General features: G+C 37.2%; 1 protein-coding gene across 2 annotated transcripts in view; it reads right to left on the bottom strand.

Annotated features, from left to right (window-relative positions):
- The window catches only part of TANC1 (tetratricopeptide repeat, ankyrin repeat and coiled-coil containing 1), a 290,552-nt gene that overhangs the window by 174,284 nt on the left and 91,005 nt on the right, over positions 1–25,263 (bottom strand). The window contains exon 2 of one of the 2 annotated variants that reach the window (XM_056793909.1): positions 22,519–22,604. The exons of the other annotated variant lie outside the window; for it this stretch is intronic. Within the exon in view, the coding sequence (XP_056649887.1) occupies positions 22,519–22,579 (61 nt within the window). The 5' untranslated portion in view covers positions 22,580–22,604. The remainder of the gene's footprint in view (positions 1–22,518; positions 22,605–25,263) is intronic. 2 annotated transcript variants of the gene reach the window in all.

Raw genomic sequence — 25,263 nt, 5'->3', positions numbered from 1 at the left:
GAGGGATGAAAGGAGGGGAGGGAAAGAACATGAATCATGTAACCATGGAAAAATAGTCCAAATTAATTAATTAAAACTTTTAAATGATTTTTTTAAAAAAAGGAACCATCCCTCCTCTCCTTGGGATCGACTTTTTTCATAACTGTTGCTCTTTTGGTTGGATCAAGAGGCCTCAGTGACCATCTAATCCAAACCCCAAATTTTGTAGATGAGAAGAGGATAAGAGATCTGTCCAAGGTTACATAGTAAGTAGCAGATATAGAATTTGAATTCAGGACCTCTGACTACAAATCCAGTACTCCTTTAAAGCACACTCACACATTTTGTGACTCTGGTCATTTACTGCTATATGTACGCAGGCTGGACAATCCACCAACACAATGGAATACTTGAAATAGGTAGAAACAACAGAGATGAAATAACTATTGCTCCAAGAACGCCTGACAGAAGGGAGGGGGGAGAGAGAACCAGAAGAGATCAATCTGTGAACTTTTCATCCATCTATCCAGAACCAGAAGAGATCAATGGATGAACTTTTCATCCATCTATCCAATGACCTCTTTAACTAAACTAAACAAAAAAAAATCATAATTCTTGAGCCATTACGGAACAATTAAATCACACTAATTAGTTTTTTATTTCTTCTGTATCATATTCAGTCAAGGAGGTAACTCTGGGGTGTTTTGTTTTGTTTTGAACTCTCATGTTCTACCTACTGATTCCAAGGCATAAAAATGATAAGGTCTTAGGCAATGGGGATTAAGTGACTTACCCAGAGTCATATAGCTAGAAAGTGTCTGAGGCCAAAATTTTTTTTCAGTTGGTTATTGCTTTGATTCTTTTTTTATGCTTTTTTATTTTATTTAATCAATTTGGAGCATTATTCCTTGGTTACAAGAATCATATTCTTTCCCTTCCTCCCCTCCCCCCACCCTTCCTGTAGCCACTGGGTATTACTTGTGTCCTTGATCAGAACCTATTTCCAGGTTGTTGTTGTTTGCACTGGGATGTTTATTTAGAGTCTCCACCCCAATCATATCCCTTCGACCCATGTGATCAAGCAGTTGTTTTTCTTCTGTGTTTCTACTCCCACAGTTCTTCCTCTGGATGTGGATAGTGTTTTTCTTGTAGATCCCTCTGGGTTGTTCAGGATCACTGCATTGCCACTAATGGAGAAGTCCGTTGCATTCGATTGTACAATACTGTATCAGTCTCTGGGTACAAAGTTCTCCTGGTTCTGCTCCTCTCACTCTGCATCTATTCCTGGAGGTCATTCCATCTGAGGCCAAATTTGAACCCAAGATCTCCCATCTCTAGGCCTCACTTTCAATCCACTGAGCCACTCAGCTGCCCCCCAATTTTTTATTTAACTCATGTTCCTGTAGTTAAATGCTAAGAATGGAAAATCTTGAACATGTCACTTTATTTTTTATAGAATCTCAACTTCCAGGTCTATAAAATGAAGAGATTGAACTGAATCATCTTGAAGCTTCCTTCCAACTCTTGATCTTATAAAAATCCAACAAGAAACAAGAAGGTCCTCAAAAACTACAGACCTATGAAAATATTTGCAATATTCCTATTTGCTTAACAAACATTTCCATTGGTCAATGATTTCAGGCGGCCAAAAAAAAGTGCATAAATGACGACTTCCTCCCTAGAACTATGAATCACAGAAGAAGCTTGCTTAAAGGTCAGAATAACCACAGAAACCATGTTAATAGCTAATGGGGGCGGGGGGGAGGCGCCTCAAATCTCAGTCACATAGAAGGATGCTGCTATCAAAGGCTTAAATCTGATTAACATCATCAAAACCTATCTGGAGCACAGAGACTGATTGTAACAAAAAATAATTTGTAGGACTTTTTGACACTTCAAAATGTCAAATTTGAACCTTAACAAGCCTAACAAAATCCTTCAGCTAATCCTCATTTCCAAAATGAAGAATAAATGAATCGCTGTATGAGCTTCAGGGTTGGAAATCAAACACGACACATACATTTATCTGTTTAAAATTCCAATCTACAAAACTCCTTGTGGGTATTCACTTAGCAATAAGGAATTAAAATGGCTTTAAACAACACACACACAAAGGAGGTTTGTACTACGGTGGATTTACAATAATTACACAGAGGGCACCTTCCAGCTCTACTGACGATGCTAGGAATACAAACAGAGCTGTTTTCAAAGATAAAAACCAAATATAAAACATCTAAGAATGATTTATGAGTCTGGGTCTAGATTTCAAGACCAGATCAAAAAAAAAAAAATTAAGGAAATAAGAGACATCCTACATGACTTCTGAAATTGAAAAGGCTCATGTGAGGATCACTAGAGGACTAGCTAGGGAGGTCTGATGGCAGGAAGATGGTCTTGGAAGTCTCAAGCTCAGATGGCTCTCTCTTTTATCAATGATACATCTAAGGGGCCATCTAGGTGGCTCAGTGGATAGAGAGGTCCTGGGTTCAAATCCTAGCTTGTGTATCCCTGGGCAAATTACTTTACCCTCATTGCCTAGTCCTTACCGCTCCCTCTGCCTTGGAACCAATACACAGTATTGATTCTGAAATGGAAGGGAAGGGTTTGAAAAAAAATTGCACAACTGAGATAAAAGTTCCTGGAGAGAGTTGGCCACTTCCTAATAGTAAATCAAAGGGGTTTCATGATTGAGATGGCTTATACTTATCTGGGTGGAGGGATACATAATGACTATTTTTTTTTAATCAATGCACGACTTATTTAGAAACATGCAGGAGCCATAAGATTTATAAGTCTGAAAATGGAAAAAAATATCAAGAATCTGGTTTAACTCAACATAGAAATATTTGTTTAGTAGCTACTATGTGCTAGGGTTGGAGGAAGTACCAAGATAGGTATGGCAGGGTACCTGCCATCATGGAATTTACATTCCAAATCTGGGAGAAAGGACAGATAATAATAATACAAAATATATTGTTGAACCAAGAAAGGCCTCTTGGAGGAGGAGGCCCATGAGTTAGGCTTTAAATAATGAGTATTTTAAATCATTTAGCAGTGAAGGAAGCCATCTAGGCACTAAGAACAGGAGAAAGCAAGGCCCAGATAGAGCATATTCAAGGTTCAGTGGTTTAATTCAGTTCAATTCACTAAATGTGTATCAAACACATTTTTTAAATTAAAATTTCCTTCTTAGGGGAGTCAAATTTCCTCCTTTTAAAAACTTAAAATTAAAACCTTACAAAATAGACTTTAGAAAATAATTTCTAAATTGCTTGTTGGCTAACAGGAGGGGGGTGGAAGGAGGGAAGGGAAAGAACATGAATCATGTAACCATGGGGAAATATTCTAAATTAATTAAATAAAAATTTTCAAATAAAAAAAGAAAATAATTTCTAAATTAAAGCAAAAGGTGCCCCCCACTCCCCACCCCCGGGAGAAATCCCATTGTCTTCTCCCTCTTTGGGAGTCTAGATATCTCCCTTGAACCTAGGCTCTCTCTCCCCATTCATTCTCTTCATTCTCCAAGGTTTCTTTGTCCTGTATCCCTTTCTCCATGACCCACACACAGTAGATCTAGGGTCCTTGATGCGGAGGAAGAAAGAGGGCCAGGCATTTTACTAGGGAAGTAAAAAAAACATAAAAACAGGTAGTAGTCTACAATACATGGTAGTGAATAGCACTAAATAAAACTTATTTTAAAAAGGGTGGGGGAGGCAAAACTAGAGGAGGCCACAAAAGCCAGGCAGACAAGTTTGAACTTAATGGGGCCACAGGGAGCCATTTTTCCCCCCAGCAAAAAAAAAAAAAAGTAGCATAAGGATAAATTGGGAAATGAGTAATCTAAAGCAGAAACAAGAGTCAAAAAGGTCTGTTAGTCTATGTGGGTAGTAACAAAAGCCCGAACTAAGAAAACAAGATTCAGAATTTTCATCTAGTCCTTTGGGTCTTTTGCTACCAGGAATTCCAAGATCTATAGCAATTCCAGACAAGAACGGACACCATCAAAGTGGTCTGTCTGCATCAATGACACTATAAATCAATGCTTTCTAGCCATCACCACCTAAGGTGACTCACAGCTTTGGAACACTACCACAGGACCAAGACTGTCATCACATGCCAATTCTAGCAGTTGACTGATGCCCTCAAAGGCAGGCACTTGCTGGGTATCAACGCATTCCTTAATGGGGTGAGGAATTTCAAATGGATGCTCAGGAAAGAAGTCTCCACCACTGACCCTTTCCTCTAACCTGCACTCCTCCAACATGGAGACTTTAAAATCTGACCTGGTCAATCATGGCGCCCAGCAGTTATGGGGAATTCCAGGTGGACCCCGCTCTCATCCAACATTCCATCCACTCAATGACATACCCACAAGAACCAAGACTTAGAAAAAATGTAAGGCAATTAGGAACCTCTCCTATCTTTATTTGAGACGCTATACTATCATGGGGACATGGCTTCATTCCACACTTCCTTTCCATCACTGGAAAAGAAAACAATCAGAAAACTCATCAAGTCAAATTTCTATCTGAAATTCTTTACAAAATATAACCATATTAATTTAATAATAGCTGTGATTACAGACATTTTGCGAAATATCATTAAACCTGGGACCCTTCTAGACAATAAAAGTAAAAAAATATGAACATTCAAGGAAATGATATCCTGAAAGGTACTAATAGATTTGCAAACAGAAAAAAAAATAAAATAAATATGCAAAAAATTAGAAAAAAAAAACAAAGAAATTAATTTGGAAATAAAAAAGTCAAGACCTGAATTAGTTAAATTGCTCATTATGTCTTTCTGATTTGGTCTCAGCTTGGCCATCACACTATAAGTATATGCTATTTGGTCATCCATATTCAAAAGGAGGTAAATGAATAAATCTTGCTGTGAGGATTTTCATACCCTTTGAGAGTTCACAAAATCAGGAATGGGATGAACTATTTTAAACTATACTCAGGGAAAATAAGAGTGTTTCAAAGATCAGATTTTTACAAAACTACTGTGTGATTTTTTTCATTATTTCTTTTCTTTCTGTCTCTTTTTAAAACAAATTGACATAAATGTAGCAAAGCAACAGATAGATGTGGGGGAGTGGGAAAAGTCAGAATAGAAAAGAGAGCATGTTTGACACTAGCTCTCAGAGCTTTTATCTGATTAGACAATAAAACTAATAGAAAAGGAAATTGGCTTAAATTCAATATTCTGGACTTCCTCCTCCTCCTCAAATTTCCACCTTCCCAAGTATGCCCCTCTGTGATTGGATATTCAAACCCCACAACTGTACACCATAATCTGTGGTAAATTTGCAGGGAACCATCTACTGTGGTACATAAATCTAAACAAACTTCAAAACTAGCACCATTCCACTGCAAAAATAAATGAAACTTTAGTTTAACCTGAACTAGCTTTTAAGGGAAGTTGTGGAAACCAAAGTTTCAAGATACTCTTCTTAAAAAGAGATTTCACTCAAGTTTTCAAAGGAATTTAAACAAGGCAATTCTGTTCCCTCCAGAAACAACCCCAGCAGGACATGAGTTTACAAGAAGCTAATAACGTCACATAAAACAGGTGACAAAGGACTTTTTCCTAAACACACCTCCCACAAACTTACCTCACCAAAAGAAAAGTTCAGTTAAAACAAGCACTATGCTTTTATTAATAGTAAAGAATCATTCCAAAAATTACAGAAAATTCATTTTTTGAAGAGGGAGAAAATAGCCCAGGGCACGTAAGGATATATTTCATTAAGTCAGATAAAATTATATTAGAAAAAAGAATTAAATGCTACTAAAATTAGTCTATTCCAGAAAACATAAACTATGTTCATGGGAATGGGTGAGAGACTAGGAAAGGGTATTAGATCTACTTTTGGGTAGAGTAGGGTAGGGTAGGGAAGTTATTTAAGAGAAGAGAATGGGCATGCCTAGGAAAAAGGAAAAGAGTAAAGTGGAGAAGCCTGGCCCAAGGAAGAGTGGAATTCAGGTCTTGGAAAAGCCTTAAAGCCTCCTCTTCCTCCAGCAAGTAAGGACTAAGATGCTGGGAGAGCCTCATCAGCTTCAACTCCAGCACATCAAACTCAGGGAAGTCTTTTATGAACCTTCCACCTTCCCCACAGCCTCTCTCAAAAAAAAGATTGATTTTTAACTCCCCATCACTTAGCACAGAGCCAAGCTCATAGAAGTTACTTAATAAATGCTTCATAATTAATTAAAAAGTAAAATTTGCAGGGCATCTAGGTGGCTCAGGGATAAGAGGTCCAGGGTTCAAATCTGGACTCAGATACTTCCTAACTGTGTGATCCAGGGCAAAAATCACTTAACCTCCATTGCCTAGCCCTTACTGTTCTTCTGCCTTGGAACCAACACAAAATATTGCTTCTAAAACAGAATGTAAACTTTTTTGTTTTGTTTTTTAAATAAAATTTACATGAAAATTGGAGGGAAAAAGGCAATAATCAAGTTTGTCCTCAGAAACCAACCGAGAAACAAACTAACTACAGTAAATTCAAAACCTCTTTAATTATTCTACCTAGATTCTCCCCCAAAATAGCAGCAAGAAAAAAAAAATTCCAAGATTAGGGAAAAAAAAGACCTAAATGCAAACTGTGGTTTGAGACAATAAAGTGTTATGAATAAGTTTTATTGAAAGTTTCAAGCAAAGGCATTCAACAAATTTAAAATGAATTCATTCTTTCCTTATTTCAAAAATGAAGACCAGTTGAAAATAAACAAACAATGGAATAGTGGGGGACAGGAGCCTGAATTTGGGGTAGAAGTCAGTCTCCAGAGAGAAAAAGTATGTAGAAAGAAGACACTTGGAAAGACGGAAATACCACAGACTTAGTCATATTACTTCCTGTTAGCCTTATTTACCTTTAATTGAGTTAGAATAAATTAGAAGTAACTTAGGAAGCTTCGGTATAAGTGATCTATGAAATCATTTTATTTTTCCTTCTCCAAAAAAGGTACAACATAATACAAAAGAATTTTAGGAATGGGTTGGTATTTATAAGTAACTTGGGAATTACCATGTGTGATTATAATTAAGAGAAAAGAACTTTGAGGTCAAGATGGCTCCAGAGTAGAAACAGAGCTCTACCTCTCCTCTCCTCTCCACTGATCAAGACAGAGTTCCTCAAAAACGACAAAACCAAAATCAAATGAGCGAAGGAGTTCCATGGTAGGGCACAGAAAAGAAGGTGGGAAAAGACAGGGCATTTCCACACTAAAAGGGGATGAAATTTCCCCCACCAAGAGGTGAGCTCATCACCCCTCCCCCACTTCATCTACCTTTCCAGAGTCCGAGCCAGCACAGACAAACTTCTAAGTTCTAGAAGGGAGACTGACTGAGGTCAACACAGACTTACCCCTAAGCAAAACTAGACTTGGGAACACAAGGAGGCTGAGGAAACATTGAAATAATCAGTGGAGTTTGGGGACAGGGGGCAGCTCACAGCAAAATGCCCCAGAGACCAAAAAATTAGCATGTGGGTAACAACCTCTCTAGGGCGTTATACAGACACTTGCCTACACTCCACACCCAGAACAATACAAGGCAATCTATGAGTTCTTAGGGGCTTCACCTCCCACTAAGAGCAGCAGGACAAAATATCCTCAGGGCAAAAACCTCTCCAGAGCCCAATACAAAGATCACCCACATTCCTCACTTAGACATTTGACCAGGAAGGAAAAAGGCAATGACCAACAACTCCCAGGAACTAAAATCCACAAACATCAAGAAAAACAACAAAACCTTGATCCTTGATAATTTTTATACTGAAAAAACCCAGACTAAAGAAGAAACAACAGAAGATGACAATTAACCACACCTAAACATTTGATAAAAAATGGAAATTGATTACAAGTTCTTGAAGACTTTAAATCCAAGACTGTCAGAAGAACGGAAGAGATGAGGCACAAAAAGTGGGAAATAGTTCTAAAAGAAAATCAAAGTTTAAAAGACAGGATTCTCCCACTTGGAAACTGAAGCCCAGAAATCAAATGAAATAATAAGCAAATTGAAGACCAGAAATGACCTGGTGGAAGCCATGAAAAACAGGATAGATCAAACTAAAAAGGAAAATCAAAAGACCTTAGCTGAAAACCAGTCATTAAAAACTAGAATTGGGCAAATAGAAGCCAGTGATCTCACAAGACAGCAAAAATAAATAAAGCAAAGTCAAAAGAATGACAGATTTGGAGGCAACACAAAATATCTCAGTGAGAGGGTGGTTGAATTTGAAAATAGATCTCGGATATACAATTTGAGAATCATAGGCATACCTGAAAACCTGGAAACAAACAGAAACCTTGACATCATACTACAAGAAATTATCCAAGAAAACTGCCCTGAGGTTCTTCAACAAGAGGGCAAAATCGACATTGAAAAAATCTACAGATCACCCTCTACACTAAAACCTCAAAAGATAACCCCCAGGAATATAAATGCCAAATTCAAGAGCTTCCAAGCGAATGACAAAATATTACAAGAAGTCAGAAAGAGACAATTCAGATATCAACAAGGAGCACCAATCAGGATTACACAGGATCTGGCAGCCTCCACACTAAAAGACAACAAGGCATGGAATATGATATTCAAAAAGGCAAAAGAATTGGGTCTACAACAGAGGATCACCTACCCATTAAATTGATTATATATTTCCAGGGGAAAGTATGGGCATTCAACAAAATAGAAGACTTCCAAATATTTGTAAAGAAAAGAACAGAACTAAACAGAAAATTTGACATCAAAATACAAAAACCAAGAGAAACATGAAAAGGTAAATAAGAAAGAGAGGGGTCTTCATTTTGTGTTCTCTAAGGGCGTTAATAAGGCCAAGTTGTTTATATTCCTATATAGAAAAATGTTATTTGTATTTGTAATTGTCAAAAATTGTACTCACTCTAAATAAATAAAAGGGGAATTAAAAGGGAGGAGGCGTAAAGAGAGGGCAGGGAGGGAAGAAATAGAAGGGAACGGGGATAAAAGAAAGTAAAACAAGGGTGGGGACTAGGGGGACTGATTAAAAACAATACTGCCATAGAAGGAAATAATGAAAGAGGAAAGGGCAGGACAAGGAGAAAAGATCAAAATGTTGGGGAATACAAAGGTAGTAATCATAACTTTGAATATAAATGGGATGAACTCACCCATAAAGTGGAAGGAAATAGCAGAGTGGATTAGAAACCAAAATCCTAAATATGTTGTCTACAAGAAACAAACATGAGGAAGGTAGATAAGCATACCATAAAAGTAAGTATATGGAGCAAAATCTATTGGGCATCAACAGAGGAAAAGAAGGAAGGAGTTTCAATCATGATATCTGAGAAAGCCAAAGTAAAAATAGATCTAGTCAAAAGAGATAGGGAAGGTAATTACATCCTGATAAATGGCAGTGTAGACAATGAGGAAATTATCAGTACTCAACATGTATGCACCAAAGGACACAGAATCCACTTTTCTAAAGGAGAAACTAGTGAAGCTCAAGGATGAAATAGGTAGAAAAACTATACTAGTGGGAGACCTGAACCTTCCTCTATCAGAACTAGATAAATCAAACCAAAACATAAATAAGAAAGAGGTAAGAGAAGTGAATGAAATCTTAGAAAAATTAGAATTAGTAGATATGTGGAGAAAAATAAATAGGGACAAAAAGGAAAACACCTTCTTTTCAGCAGCACATGGTACATTCACAAAATTGACCATGTATTAGGGCATAAAAACATTGCAAACAAGTGCAAAAGAACAGAAATAATAAAGGCAACCTTCTCAGATCACAATGCATTGAAAATAATAATTAGTAAAGGTACACAGAGAGGTGAACAAATTAAAAATCCTCAGATGACGACTAAATTAGATATCCTAAAAAACAAAGGAGAAATTAATAAATTTGAAAGTCAAAGAACTATTGATTTAATAAATAAGACTAGAAGCTGGTACTTTGGAAAAACAAGTAAAATAGACAAAGCACTGGTCAATCTAAAAGAAAAGAAAACCAAATTGACAGTATCCAAGATGAAAAGGGAGACCTCAGTTCTAATGGAAAGGAAATAAATTATTATGCCCAATTATATGGCAATAAATATGGCAATCTAGGTGATATGGATGAATATTTACAAAAATATAAATTGCCTAGACTAACAGAGGAAAAAATAAGATTACCTAAACAACCCCATATTAAAAAAAAAGAAATTGAACAAGCCATCAAAGAAGTCCCTAAGAAAAAATAACTAGGTCCAGAGGGATTCACAAATGAATTCTATCAAACATTCAAAGAATAACTAATCTCAATATTATACAAATTATTTGACAGAATAAGCAAAGAAGGAGTTCTACCAAATTCCTTTTACTACACAAATATGGTACTGATTCCAAAGCCAGGCAGGTCAAAAACGGAGAAAGAAAACTATAGACCAATCTCCCTAATGAATATAGATGCAAAAATCTTAAATAGGATACTAGCAAAAAGACTCCAGCAAGTGATCAGAAGGGTCATTCACCATGATCAAGTAGGATTTATACCAGGAATGCAGGGCTGGTTCAATATTAGGAAAACCATCCACCTAATTGACCATATCAACAAGCAAACAACAAAAATCACATGATAATCTCAATAGATGCAGAAAAAGCCTTTGACATTATACAACACTCACTCCTATTGAAAACACCAGAAAGCATAGGAATAGATGGGCCTTTTCTAAAAATAATAAACAGTATATATTTAAAACAATTGGCAAGCATCATCTGCAATGGGGATAAACTAGAAGCCTTCCCAATAAGATCAGAAGTGAAACAAGGAGCAGAACCAGGAGAACATTGTACACAGAGACTGAGACACTGTGGCACAATCAAATGTAATGGACTTTTCCATTAGTGGCAATGCAATGATCCAGGATAATTCTGAGGGATCTATGAGAAAGAACACTATCCACATCCAGAGAAAGAACTGTGGGAGTGGAAACACAGAAGAAAAACAACTGCTTGATCACATGGGTCAAGGGGATATGGCTGGGGATATAGACTCTAAATGATCACCTTGGTGCAAACATCAACAGCATGGAAATAGGTTCTGATCAAGGACACATGTAAAATCCAGTGGAATTGCGCTTCGGCTACAGGAAGGGTAGGTGGAGGGGAGGGAGGGAAATAATGTGATTCTTGTAACCAAGGAATAATGTACTAAATTGACAAAATAAATTAATTTAAAAGAAAATAAAAAATAAAAATAAAAACATTATTCTGAGAATGGCTTCACCAAACTGCCAATGGGATGGATTTGTGACCCCAAAAAGCTGACCTAGACCTTCCTGACATCTATCGAGTAGGAGGATGAGCAGCAGCACAGAGTCTTTTGATGTGGAACAGAAAAAGTCTTCAAAAACAACTGACTAGAAGGTTGATGATGTAGGGAAAGTTGGGAAGAAAGAGGGCAGGGATAGCGATTCTAAAGAAAGCAATTATTCCAGAAAGGCTAGTTCCAATGAACTTTTAAATCTCGTTCCCAGAAGTTAGCAACTCTAAATTTTTTAGATTGACCAAACTCAAGATCCTAAACAGATTCAAATAGTAAATATTTATCACTTTCTCCTAGAATCATGGAAATTATAAACAGAGTCTCAGAAATCATCTGGTCCATCCACTTTCCCATCATTTTATAAAAGAGGAAATTAAGTCTTAGAAAGGGCCTGCTTAACATTTCACTCCTTTGCCTCGGTTTTCTCTTTCTAAAAGGAGCAGTTGGACTTGTTGGCCCCTACAGACCCTTCTAGTACTAAATCAAAGATTCGAGGATTTAGTGCCCACTATACTACATAGCTGCTTTATTCCTAATTTAATCTTTTGGATCAGAGTGCCTCTATATAAATGAGATTTATTTAAAATTGTATGTGAAACCGTTAATATTTTATTCCATGCATTAAATAGAGGCGATTTGACCTATACTTATAAAAAGTGCTCATTGAGTGACTGAAGGGGGGGAGGCAGGCACCTGCACATACACTAAATTAACCTGGAAGCTATGTACCTATAATGTTTGGATGATAATGGGCTTTGAATTTGATGGAAAAAAACTGGCAACCACAGTTCAAAACTCTTAGCAAGAAAGCTGAATTTGATATTTCAACCCATTCTAAACTGCAGCCCGAGTTTCAGTGGTACCTTTTTAAATGTCTAGCAACAAAAGATGCTTTGTTTTATCAGGAAAATATGGAACTGCTTTTGATTATTCTGTGTTGCTTTGCCCATTTTCTGTGGCTGTGGCCTATTATTTAAGAATTTAGTGCAATGACTGTCTTGCTGAGCCATGGATATTTGGTAGGATGCTGTAAACTGACTCCAAAAATGTCTCCTAAGCAACAAAACAAGCAGAAATAATTTAATCTAAAGAGTATTAAATTTCTCTTTTATCAGGGTATTTTAAAAATGTTCTGCAAAATGTTAGGAAATGGTGGGGGGGAAGGGGAGAGGAGGAGTCAAGTTCAGGTCTTAGAATACAAGTCCAAACTGATTTAGGATTTATTCCAATTTTTTTTTTCCAACTCTCCTATATGTGACACTGTCTAACCCCCACCTCCATGCCTTTGTCTAGGTTATCCCTCCCTTGTTCACTGTTGGCTTACTTTTAATACCCCCTTTGTAAAGATCTCCCAGTTCACACTTTTACCCTAGTCTTCTCCTTATTCAGAGTTTCTTCAGCCCTTGTCCACACCATGCTCACAGCTGACTTGTACATTCAACAACATCGCATCCCAGTTATTCTACAAAGTCAGGCATGATTTCACTGTTGGATTTTAGATCCTTGAGGACAAGGACTGTTTTCCATTTATTTTTTGTCCCCCTCATCATACTGGGAGAAAATACTAAAAGGTCAAGTAAGAAAAATGCTGATCTGCTTTCCTAATAGTAATACACAATTATCTGGAGATAAAAAGTGAATAAAACTCAATGGGTGGGAAAGGATGACAGAGGATCAAGGAATGAACCTCAGGGAACCATCTACAAAAACTGATGCATCCTACTTTGGCCGTCATTATTCATTTAGGGTTCAGAGCATCAAACAGTGAATTATTGAAAATTTTAAAGTATGCATCTGGATAGTTTTAGCAATAAGCTTGTAGTAAAAGAATGTTATGTTTGATTGGAGACAAACTCCACCCTTATATTGTAAAGAAATTTAACCTATAATACTTAAGTTGAGACTCAGACATCTCATTTCCCACCTGGCTGCACTCAACTTGGATTTTTTTTTTTACTTCTCCAGCTGCATTCATTTTTTTTTTAACTTCACCATGTCCCTGAATTAAGTAAGTAACTCCTTTCCTCCCATTTCAGCTTTCTTTGTGTGTAGTCTTCTCCCATTAGAAGTAAGCTCTTTGGGGGCATGGACTTTCTTTTTCCTAGTTCTATCCCTAGCCCCTGGCACACAGTAGGCATTTAATAGTTGTTTATTGACTCTAAAGTTAGTTTCATGCTGCAGGAAATTCTCAAATAAAATTTGTTCCTTTGTCAATTTGATTCAATGAACATTTATTATTCTCATTAGTTGTATTTGATTTTTTGTTTTGTTATTTAATTCATCTTGAACCATTTAATGCATTTTTTAAGCAGGTCTTTAAAATTAAAACATTAATAAACATGTTTGCTAGGTGAGCTTTACATCAATCAGCACTTTAGAGAAGCAGCTCTCAAAGAGTAATTAGGGCTTCCTGAAACCCTTTCAGGGGATCTAAGAGGTTGAAATTATTTTAATAATAATTTCATAATAATTATTTAATTTCATAATAATGATAGTGAAATTTTAAATTTTCTAATATAGAATTTTGATAGATGCAATCTATGTAAATGAAGGCTTTTTGGCAAGTTATTAATTACTTTTAAAATTATAAAATACTAGAATCACGAGTTTGACAACCACTGCATTAGAGTATTGGTGACAGAAACCAAAGGAAAAAAGAAGAGCAGTAATAAAAGGCAATGAATCCTGACAGCAAAACCATACTCCATTAGCCTCATTTAAAGAGAGTAAAAATTAAAATGAAAGAAAATCAGAAGAAAATAAACAGCTTAACAAGAGAGGGAAAACTCTGCCATGCCAACTTCTACAAGGTCAAAGGAAGCTATAATTCAGATTATTGTATTTTTTAAGATCCACTAATATAGTAATCATGCGAACACAGAACATGTAGCTTCAGGAGATAAAAGATGGAGATGGAGGTTTTCTGAAAGCAAAAGAGTTATAAATAATAGAACAGACTGTAGGCAGAAGGGAATGCTGTTCAATTCACCCAAGTTGTATTAAGGGCCTACATTGCCCTAAAGGAATTCACAATTTAATGTGAAAGAGAGGAAGGTAAATAGGTATTATATGAAGTTAACAACACTAATAGGCAGCTCAGTGATCCCAGCACTGGGCTTGGAGTCAGGAGGACCTGAGTTTAAGTCCAGCCTTAGACACTGACTAGCTGCGTGACCCTGGGTAAGTCTCTTAACCTTGCTCAGCCTTTATCCACCCACTAGAAGAGGATATGGCAAATCACTCCAATATTTTTGTAAAGAAAATCCCATGGATAGTATTGCACGCTATGGTCCATGGAGGAATGGACAGTTGGATGCAACTAAAAATTTTAACTGCAAGCAGCTTGATCCCCCCAAATCAAGGAAGACCTGATTTCAAGCTGAAATAATCATGAGAAATATGGCAAATTGCATATGTGGGTTGCAGAGGTCTAGACCTGCACCGGTAGTTTTCCCCCTACGTTGCCTATACTCCTGATTTCAAAGGTCCAGGCCCTATCTTTATTACCAGGTACAATGAGATAAAGGAGTCTAAATAAAGTACTTTATTTGAGGATTTTGGTACGGCGGCACATGCATGTGGTTCCTGCTAATGAGAAAGCTGACTTTTCAAACCACTTGAGCAAGGGAGTTTCTAACTGCTGAAGGGCCGGTGCCAACCTGCCCATGGTCCAGCACCAAAGGGGTTGGCATGGAGGAGAGAGGAGAAAGGGCAGTCAGGGCAGCTGGATGGCTCAGGAGATAAGAGAGCCAGACCTAACAAGGGGAGGCCAAAGCTGCGTGACCCTGGGAAAGTCGCTTAGCCTCACTGCCTAGTCCTTACTGTTCTTCTGCCTTGGATTTTTTTTTTTTAAAGAATAAATTGTTGTGCATTTAATGGCGCCTCTTGTCCAATCCATAGCTTGGCAGCACACTAAAAATCCTCACAGTCAAGGTAATTTCACAGTATATATACGCAGGTCAAGAATACAGCGATATCCATTCTAAGACTGAAGCTAAAAATTTGTTTTTGTTTGTTTGGTGGGTTTTTTTTTTTGGGGGGGGGGGGGTGCTGAAATTTCAAAGTATTGTGCTGCCTTTGGAGAGTAAACAGTCTAGGCAGCAGTTGAACCAGTCAAATAATTGAGGGAAAGAGGAATGAAGCAGGGCAGGGAGGAATTTAGAGTAATCACTTTCAGCAGAAAAGGAGAAAAAATGAAATAAGAATTAAAAATAATGTTTAAAAAGAAAAAATGGGGGGTGGAAATGTTGGGAAACCATGAAAGAGGTGTTCCTTTAGTTGAATTTTTTTTTCTTTAATTTTTAAGGGAATCCAGTGATTTTTTTAAAATGATCTTGACCTGCTTTCAGTCATCTTTAATAATAACTTATGGTTTCTTATTTTTAATTTTTTTCTAATATTTCTTGTCTCAGAATCACTGATCCGTTTAGGCTATTCTAATTTTCAGAGTCAGTTACTTGGGTACACTTTGCTTCTAAACTATTTTTTTCTCCAGAGTTTTTCTTTCATTTGTTATCTCTTGACCTATTTCTTCTAAGTATTCATGTAGTCTGTGGAAAATGCATTCTTGCAATTGTTGTAGAGTTATCTACTTCTAAATTGGATTTTTGTTATCTCTAGCTCTGTAATAAGTCTTTACTGTTAGTTGCCAGTATATTCTATTTACTCATATCACCAGCCTTAATTCCTGAATTGGGGCTTTGTGGCAGAGCTATGGGTCCATCCTTTGCTACCCTTTTGGATGAGATGACTGGCCAAGATTGGTTTCCATTTGGGTCTACAGAGTTCCTAGGCAGACCATCATCATCAAGGGCACATCTACAAAAAGAACACTGTTGCTTTCTCTCCCCCTCCTGCCCCACATCTTTGAGGTTCCAAGTGATGTTTCTTCAAGGCCATTTATGGCATCTCAGGACAAGGGGGATAAACAAATCAGTGGTTGTAGGCCTAGAGCGTGACATTCTGGTCACCGCTATTCCCAATCACCCAGTTGGTTTCCTCCTACCCTGGGGTTTTCTCAGGAGAATCTTCCACTCTTGCTGCATCTAGATACCCCGCCTTGCAGGTTCTAGGTACGTCGTTGGCCACCCTAAGAAGTATCTTTCTTCATTTTCTGTGCTGGTGTTTGATTTTCCTGGCAAACTGGCCTTCCTGTTACTTGTAGGCTTCTGGCTATATTTCTTTATCGCTCTGGTCATTTACCTTAATTTGCCAATGGCTTTCTTGATTACTGTTGGATATGGTGCTATTTTTCAGCTTTTCTTGGAGCAGGAAGGTGATAACTGGCCTGTCTGCTTCCCTTCAGGCAACCATCTTAGCCAGAAGCTCACAGGCTAGGTTTCAAAGGCTAGCTTAGCCTAGCTGATCTTCTCCCAGCTAATAACATGTCCTCCTATTTCCAACAAGGAAGAACTGAAAACCTCGTAAAAGTCTGACGATGTGAAAATTTGTATTCTTCTTTCAAGACATTAATAATAATTTGTTTTCTCTTTTATTCACCCCTTCTATATTTTATTAAATGAGATTTAGGTTTGGGAGATGGGGGTGGGGGAAGGGCGGGGCAGGAGAGAATCAATGGAAATATACAAACCAGTCAGCCAGAGTACATTAACAAGAGGAGCTGTCCAACTGTAGAATGGGTTATAGGCTATGCCAGTTCCCTATCACTAGTGATAATCAAGAGGGTGCTGGTTAATGCCCTATCTACTTGGGAATGTTAGAGAACTAATCCCAACTCAGTTCTAGAGAAGAAGAAGAAATACATACATGGGGGGGGGGGGGAGGGGGAAGATAGAGAAAGACGGGGTGGGGTAAGGGGGAAGAAGAGGCAGACAGACAGAGAGGGAGAGCATAGAGAAGGAGGGAGATAGAAAGAGGGAGAGACAGACAGAGAGGGAGGGAGAGAGAGAGAGACACAAAGAGAGACAGAGAGGAGAAACAGGAAAAAGACAAACAGAAAGAAAGATACAGCCATAATAAAGAGACAGAGAAGAAAGGAGAAAAGAGAGCTAGAGACAGAGGCAGAGAGGAGAGAAGAGTGGAGTGGAGAAGGAAAGCCAGGAACTTGAGTTGCTAAGGAAGGAATGATATAATCAGTCATTCTCTATGGGTCTCCCCTCCCCTCCAAAAAACAACAACAACAACAACAACAACAAACAGACTGGCTGTTCAAGATGAGCTTAGGTCAAGGTCTTAGGCAAAAGTGGGGCATTTAAAAACAAAAACAGATGACCTCTCTCTGTCCCTTACAGCACTCCAATATAATATTGATTCTTAATATTGATTCTTGATTTCCTCAGGCCTAATGCAATGTCAAGAGAATTATTAACACTCATTCACGTTAATAGGACAGTAGAGGAAAAGCACAACACACACATATTTATTCCAAAACAATTTAAAGTTTTTAAATTTTATTACAGCACTCTCTATTGCCTCTAGTCTTATCTGTCCAAAGACAAATGCTTTCCTCTCAACTAATTATGAATTTTCCTATGAAAAGAATGCATTGAGGCAGCTGTATTAACAGCAAATAGAACACCAGGCCTGGAGTTGGGATGACCCAGCTTATCTGACCTCAGATACTTCCTAGCTGTGTGACCCTGGGGAAAATCCCTTAACCCTCACTGTCTAGCCCTTACTGCTCTTCTGTCTTAGAACTGATAATAACACAAAAAGTAAGGGTTTTACAGAGGAGAAGGAGGAGGAGGAGGAGGAAAAAAGTAACAGAGAGGCTCTAGACTAGAGGAGTAGCATGGTCAAACCTACACTTCAGGGCTTTCAGAAGATCCTTTTGACAGCCAAGTGGACGGCAGATTGGAAGGAAGAGAGACTTGTCTAGGGCAGGTTTTGAGGAAGGAGGTGATTAGGGCCCTTAGCATGGAGTTGATAATGTGGGGAGAGAAGGGAACCTGTGCTAGACATGTCATTAAAGTTGAATTAGCCTCAGACACTTCCCAGCTGTGTGACCCTGGGCAAATCACTTGACCCCCCCATTGCCTAGCCCTTACCACTCTTCTGCCTTGGAGCCAATACACAGTATTGATTCTATGATGGAAGGTAAGGGTTTAAAAAAAAAAAGTTGAATTGACAAGACTGGACAAAGATTAAATGGGGTTGGAGCAATGGGGGAAGAATTGAAGATGGGTTGTGAGCCTGAGGGACCTGGTTCACATGGCTAATAGGTATTTGAGCCAAGATTCAAGCCCATATCTTCCTGACACCAAGTGTGGTGCCCTCTCCACTGGTCACCTAGTTGCCTCAAAAAATTAAATTTTTTTTCTGAAACTTTCTTTCAAAAATGACAATTCACAGCTTGGCAAGTCACTTGACCCCCACTGCCTAGCCCTTACCACTCTTCTGCCTTGGAACTAATACATAGTATTGACTCCAAGATGAAAGGTAAGGGTTTAAAAAAATGACAATTCACGAGCATAAATTAGGAGCAGTTAGGTGGTTCGGTGAATAGAGCACTAGACCTAGAGTCAGGGAGACCTGAGTTCAAATCCAGATTCAAGTCCCTGGGCAAGTCACAACCCTATGCCTCAGTTTCCTCACCTGTAAAATGAGCTGGAGAAGGAAATGACCATCCACTCCAGTATCTTTGCCAAGAACACCCCAAACAAAGTCACAAAGACTCAACATGACTGAAACAATAACAACATAAATGAAGGGTGGGAGTTAGAAAGAGGGCATATATTGTAGTGGCAAAGAACTGGAAATTGAGGGGATGCTCATCAATTGGGGAATAGTTGAACAAAGTGTGATATGTATAACAAGCAATATGATTTCAGAAAAAGCTGGAAAGATCTACATGAACTAAAACAGAGAGAAATTAGCAGAACCGGGAGAACATTGTACATAATGACAGCAATATTGGGCCATGATTATGTATGAAAACTGGGCTATGCTCAACAATACAGTGATCTAAGACAATCCTGAAAGATTTATGATGGGGTATACAATCCACCTCCAGAAAAAGAATTAGCATATCTGTATATTTTTTGTTTTATTTTGGGGTTTTGGTTACATACAATTTTGCTCTTACAACAATGACCAATATGAAAGTGTATTTATTTAGCATGACAATTTGAAAATGGGGGGAAAGGGGACATATATTTTTTCTACTACTTCTGGAGAAGCATGTTAGTCTTCCTATCAAATATAAATGTGAAAATAAACTTCCAGTGAATTTTAACTTCACAGTTTCTCCAGGTAATTTATAGGTTCCAAAGAGATTGTATCTTTGGGACAGAAAATAGCATTCTGGCTAAGTGAAATCACTGGATTTAATCCTTTTAAATATAAAGAAATAACTTTAAAACTTTCTTTCCCTCTGTAAATCCTTGAGGTTGGTTTCAATTAAAATCGGTAGAATTATATTTTTTCAAAAATTTCTGGGATATCCCTTGTCCAAGGAGATATATTTTCACTAGATAATCATACTAATTCATACACAAAAGCTGTGTTTAACCAAATTAATGGTTCCCACTTGAAAAGAGGATTAAAGTCCAAATATCCAAATTTAAACTTTTCTCAAAGATGTTATTACACTCCCATTACTTTTTTGTAAAAGTCAAATTTAACTTCTTTGTTCCCAAACTATGAAAAACAGTTCCTGGGTTTAAAAAAAAAATCACATATTCTGTACTCATGTTTTATAAGAAATAATCTCTTTATTTTACCAAGTTGGTTTGTATTAGTGGAAAACTACATTGTGGAAATTATTACAAAGAATTAAGAAAAGGCAGTAACATTCTCTTATGGGACCAGCTTAAAAGGGAGCAAAAAAGTCAAAAGCATATGCTTTGAAACTGGAAATGTTTCAGACACAAAATATTCCCATTGTCTGCCTTGTCTGAAAGGCTTATTACCAGTTACTAGTTACTTCCGCAGACAGTCTGGTTCTGGTAAAGGGTTTAACAGGAAGAGTAATGGGTCTGGTTTTAAAGTATTTACAGACTAGGGTTTTGGCTGAAACTAAAACAAACAAACAAACAAACAAACAAAAATGATATGTTTAATGGCCCTCCAATCAGTTGGGCCCAGGCAAAATTGCCCTGGGCCACCAGCCCTGGTGCAGCCTGGGACTTAATTTGTCTAGGTTCCATGTTTCTAAGCTTCCAGGGTTTCTAAGAAGCAATCCAGCAAGTTCCCAGGATGGGTGGGGAAAACCAAAACTGGGATTGATTTATTTAAAGAGCTCCGGGAACTAATGAGAAAGAAGCTTCAGCCCCAGGAGAGAAGGAAAGAAGTGTCCAAGGAGTCTGCTGTCTATATGGGAGTACTGGGGAGAGAGGAGGGCTGGGGATTCTTTATTAGGCCTCTCTCCACACTAACAACTCTAATTAGATCCTGATAGGCAGGAGTTAAGGAAGTAAACTCAGTCCTGTTCTTATTCTACAAAGAAAAAGAGTAAGATCTTTGTTTTTAACTGCTCATCTTAGAATTCAAACTTTGCTACAGCTTTAGTTGGGCCAAGTTTTCTCCTAAGTCCCCAGGTGATTTTGGCTTCTGGGCTTGGAATATTTTTTAGTGTAATTGTTAAAATAAAATAAATTGTTATTTTGTTGATTATTAAATTAAAATATAACAATGTATTTAAATTTTAATAGAAATTTATGTTAAATTATATTTTAAATAAAATTTGATTGATATATTGATAATATTTTAATGATAATAATAATTTTTATTTTTATTTTTAGTATTAAATGTGTACTCTCATACTGACTATAAATAATGAAATTGTAATCCCAAACTTACAATTCCTACAAATCTTCTAGGTTTTATGAATTTGTGGTCAGTTTCAGTAATAACTCCATTAATCAGAAGAATCACATTAACCTCAACCCCATGTTTTCCCAACTACTTGGACTTTACGGATGTGAGACATCATCACTGTATCAGAAGCATCTAGACAGCACAGTAGGGAGAGAAGAGTCATTAATAGCTAAATTCAAATTCAGGCCCCAACAGCCTTAATAGCTGTATGACTCTGAGCAAGTCCCATAACCTGTTTGACTCAGTTTCCTCAACTGTAAAATGAGAATTAAAGCAGCATTCACCCAGAGGTTGAATGCTCAAATGAGCTATCTATAAAGTGCTTATAGCACAGTGACTGGCACAACTTTTTAAGTGCTTATTCCCTTCTTCCTTTTCAAATAAATCAGGCCAATGAGATTTTAATTATGCATTTTAGATACACAGTAGGTATTCTCAAGGCAAGGGAAAGTGCTATAAAAAATTCTATAGGTCATCTAAATAACTTTAAATAAGCTGCCAGAGTGGTCTGTCATATAGAATTTTCTTTCTGGCATGCCAACGTTGAAAGTCATTAAAGTAACAGAACATACATACATGCACAAAATTCTATAGTCAGACTGAAATTCAAGCCAAATTAAGGAGTTCTCATTACAAGGAGAACTAGTGACCTAGCATTAAGTGGTTCTGCACCTGCTCTGACAAAACTTGATCCTCTAAAAAAAAAAGATGGTGACTGCTTTTTCGCCGGCCTTTGGTTAAATATATAAAATCAGTTCACACAGAGGAAAGAGAGGTTTCTTTCTAGAAGCTAAAGATTCTTAGCCATCAATCTCTGTAATATGGATAACTGAGCTGGAGAGACTTTTTAAAATTAGCCTACGTCAATTCTCCTGAGGAAGAATTAGGATTTAGGTGCATTTACTCTAAACTCAATTTTCAAAAAAGTCAGTTCTTGCACTCGACCGAGAAATGCCTTCTGAGCTCAGAAAAGCATCTACTCCCAGGAGCTTCTCAAGCTGCTTTTTGAACTGAGAAAAACATCTACTCCAGAGCAGTTTTAAATATATGAGCCTGTGCTCTTGGGTTATTCAAGGAGCATCAATTAAGCACCTTCTCAATGCCAAGCACTGTGCTGGGGATCATAAATACTAAGAATGAGAACATCATTGCTCCCTAACAGCTTCCAGTCTACTGGGGGAGCTTTGTCAGTAAGTCTATGCAGAATAAATACAAACTAAACACAATGTTCTTAGACAGAAGGGTGATGGCAGTTAAGCAATCAAATAGATTTGATTTAGAAGACCAGGAATGTGTCTGATTCTTAAAACCAAAGCTATTAGAGAGGCAGAGGGGGAGAATGAGAGTACTGATTGTTCAGTATTGGGGTATACTGTTCCCCCCACTAAATTAGAGGTCCAGGGACTGATTCAAGAGGAGAGAAGCATTCAGAGACTCCCCCAAACACACACACGCCTGCATACCTGACTCTTTCTTGCTTCCCTTTCCTCCTTCTCGACTCTTCTTCAATACAGCCTTTAACATCTTTAACAGTCAGTCTTTTTACTCCCTAAAGAAAAAAGGGAGAGAAGAGACAAGGAAGGGGGGGAGGGAAGCAGAGATTAGAACGTCACCTGAAAATTGTCTTTAAGCAAATATTTCTTATGTCAAACAAAATACTCAGGTCATTAAATATAAAATATGTTGGGGCTTTACATTAATTTTCCATGAATAAGTTAAGCGGCAAGTCAAAAACTAAAGCAACAAAGAATGTTTTAATGTTTGAATAAAATGATCAGACGCTCACTATCTCATTATAAAGGAAAACAAGACTGGGCATTCTCGACATTCCACATATAATTAAGGTTAGGAGGCTAAACCTGGGTAAGTTACTGTAAGATACTTCAGCACAAAAATGCTTAACTACTGGCCCAAGTTCACAGAAAGGGGAGAATCCTGGAATGATTGTCACTGACAAAAGAAGGAAGCCCTAAGTTATGCCACTGGAAAAAAAGAAGAAATTCCTTTCAGAGGCAAACATCTGGTAGCACTTTCAAAAGAAGGATGCTGAGACCCACCGTAACACCGACTGGGGGTCAGGGTAGCATCCTAGAAGCTGGAGCCCAGGGGGCACTTCAAGGACTGAGGAGAACATCGTCCTTTACAGATGGGGAAGCTCAGGTCTAGAGAAGGGAAGGGAAGGGACCTCCTCGAGGTCCTCCAAGCTGGTAATGAGATATTGGGCTTTTATTATATGTACTAGTTATGTTGTAGGAGGCAGAGGGAAAAGAAGTGGCCTCTGGCACCAGTCCAAAACTGTGCAATAATGAGCTGCATTTTTTTTTAAACGGAGTTCTGCTATGCTTGTAAAAACAGCAGAAAAGCCCATTCCTAAGGTGAAACCAGACACCTACTCTCTGGCAATGGACAAACAAAAGGACATTATTTCAGCATGAAGTTATTCTCTACTCATTTCCCTTCTCTCCACATGTCCAAATGAAACGGGTGTAAATGCAGCAACAAACTCATAGCAAATTTCCAACTATAACGATGTACCTTAAATTATAAAACAGAATTCTCATTTTTTTCTTCCCAAGATGGGGGTTATGGAATGAACAAGAAAGTCCCAAGCATTGAATTCAGATTTTGTCTCTGCCACTTGCTAACTATGTGATCTTTGGGGCAAGCCTCATTCTGAACCATAGTTTGCATATCTATAAAAATGCACATAATTACAAGTTTGAAATCAATAAGTTATGAAGCACCTACTATGTGCCATTATGTTCAATGCTAGAGGGCTGTTATGAGAATCTAATGAAATAATGAATGTAAAACATTTAGTCATAAAGAACTTTGTGAATGAGTCATGACTATTATTTATTGGATGTTATCTAAATATTAGTATCAAAAAGAACTTTGGAGGCTATAGGATCTCATAGGCTAAAAAAAAAGCAATAAGGAATCTAAATATAGTCTAATTCACTTTAAAGATGCAGAAATTGGGGATGGGGAAGGGTGTGTGCAGAGGAAAGGAAGAGGAGACCATAGTCACATGGCTAAGAAATTGCTATTTCTTTTATTTTTTAATTTAAATCCAGGTCCTTTGACTTCAAATTCATTGTTCTTTCCATTACACCATGATGCTTCCTGTCCATATTCCTCATTTTACAGATGAGTAAATTGAGGCACAAAAAATTAAGTGACTTTCCCAAAAACAAATCAGCAATTTAGCAGCAAAGCTGACATAAAGACCCACATTTCATCATTCTGCAGCATTTTCCTCCCTCTTTAATGACATGGCAGCATTCATATTTTTTTCTTTTTTTCTTCTTTTTGTCATACTTCATCTATGTGTGAAGCTCCAAAGTGTGGAAACTCCCTAAACTAATTTAGATCTGCAATTCAACTCAAATCTACATTTTTCTTGACTTTTCACATGCCCTAACAGTCCTCAGCAGTATTGAAGTTTTCACCTCTAAAAATAATAGTAAAAGAAGAGTGACTAAGGAGCAACGAGTATACAGTGCTAGCCCTGGAGTCAGTAGAATCTGGGTTCAAATATAGCTTCAGACACTTCTTAATTATATGACCCGGGCAAGTCACGAACCACCAATTGCCTAATCCTCGCCCTTCTGTTTTGGAACTGATTCTTATTATTGATTCCAAGATAGAAGTTAAGGGACGGACACACACACACACACACGTATTTCTAATATATGTGAATGATATGTAGTATTTATAAATATTATATATAAATGCTATTTGGAATTTATCTAGCATATATTATATAAATGCTACATATTATTTATATTTATATACTACATATATAAACATAATATTTATATATTACATATAAGAATGCTACATAGTATTTATTTGAATGTTATTTATAAACAAAATATAGCATTTATATTTATATGTTACACAAACAAAATAGTATTCATGTATGTTACATACATGATATGCAAGTATATATTACATATAAACTATATATCTATATATTACATATAAAGTATGTGTCTTTATATGTTACATATATAAAATATTTAGTGCTTTATATATTGTGTTTATTATATATTTATATATATACATATATATATAGTATTTATTAGATAGATAAGATATTTAGTAAAAGACATATTGCTCAGATTTGAGTTAACAAGGGTTTGTTTGTTTTTTTAACCCTTACCTTCTGTCTTAGAATCAATACTGTGTATTGGTTCCCAGGC

This window comes from Monodelphis domestica, chromosome 4 (genome assembly GCF_027887165.1).
Source record: "Monodelphis domestica isolate mMonDom1 chromosome 4, mMonDom1.pri, whole genome shotgun sequence".
Lineage (NCBI taxonomy): Eukaryota > Metazoa > Chordata > Mammalia > Didelphimorphia > Didelphidae > Monodelphis > Monodelphis domestica.
The sequence above is the reverse complement of the archived record's forward strand: the minus strand, read 5'-3'. Positions and strand labels throughout refer to the sequence as shown.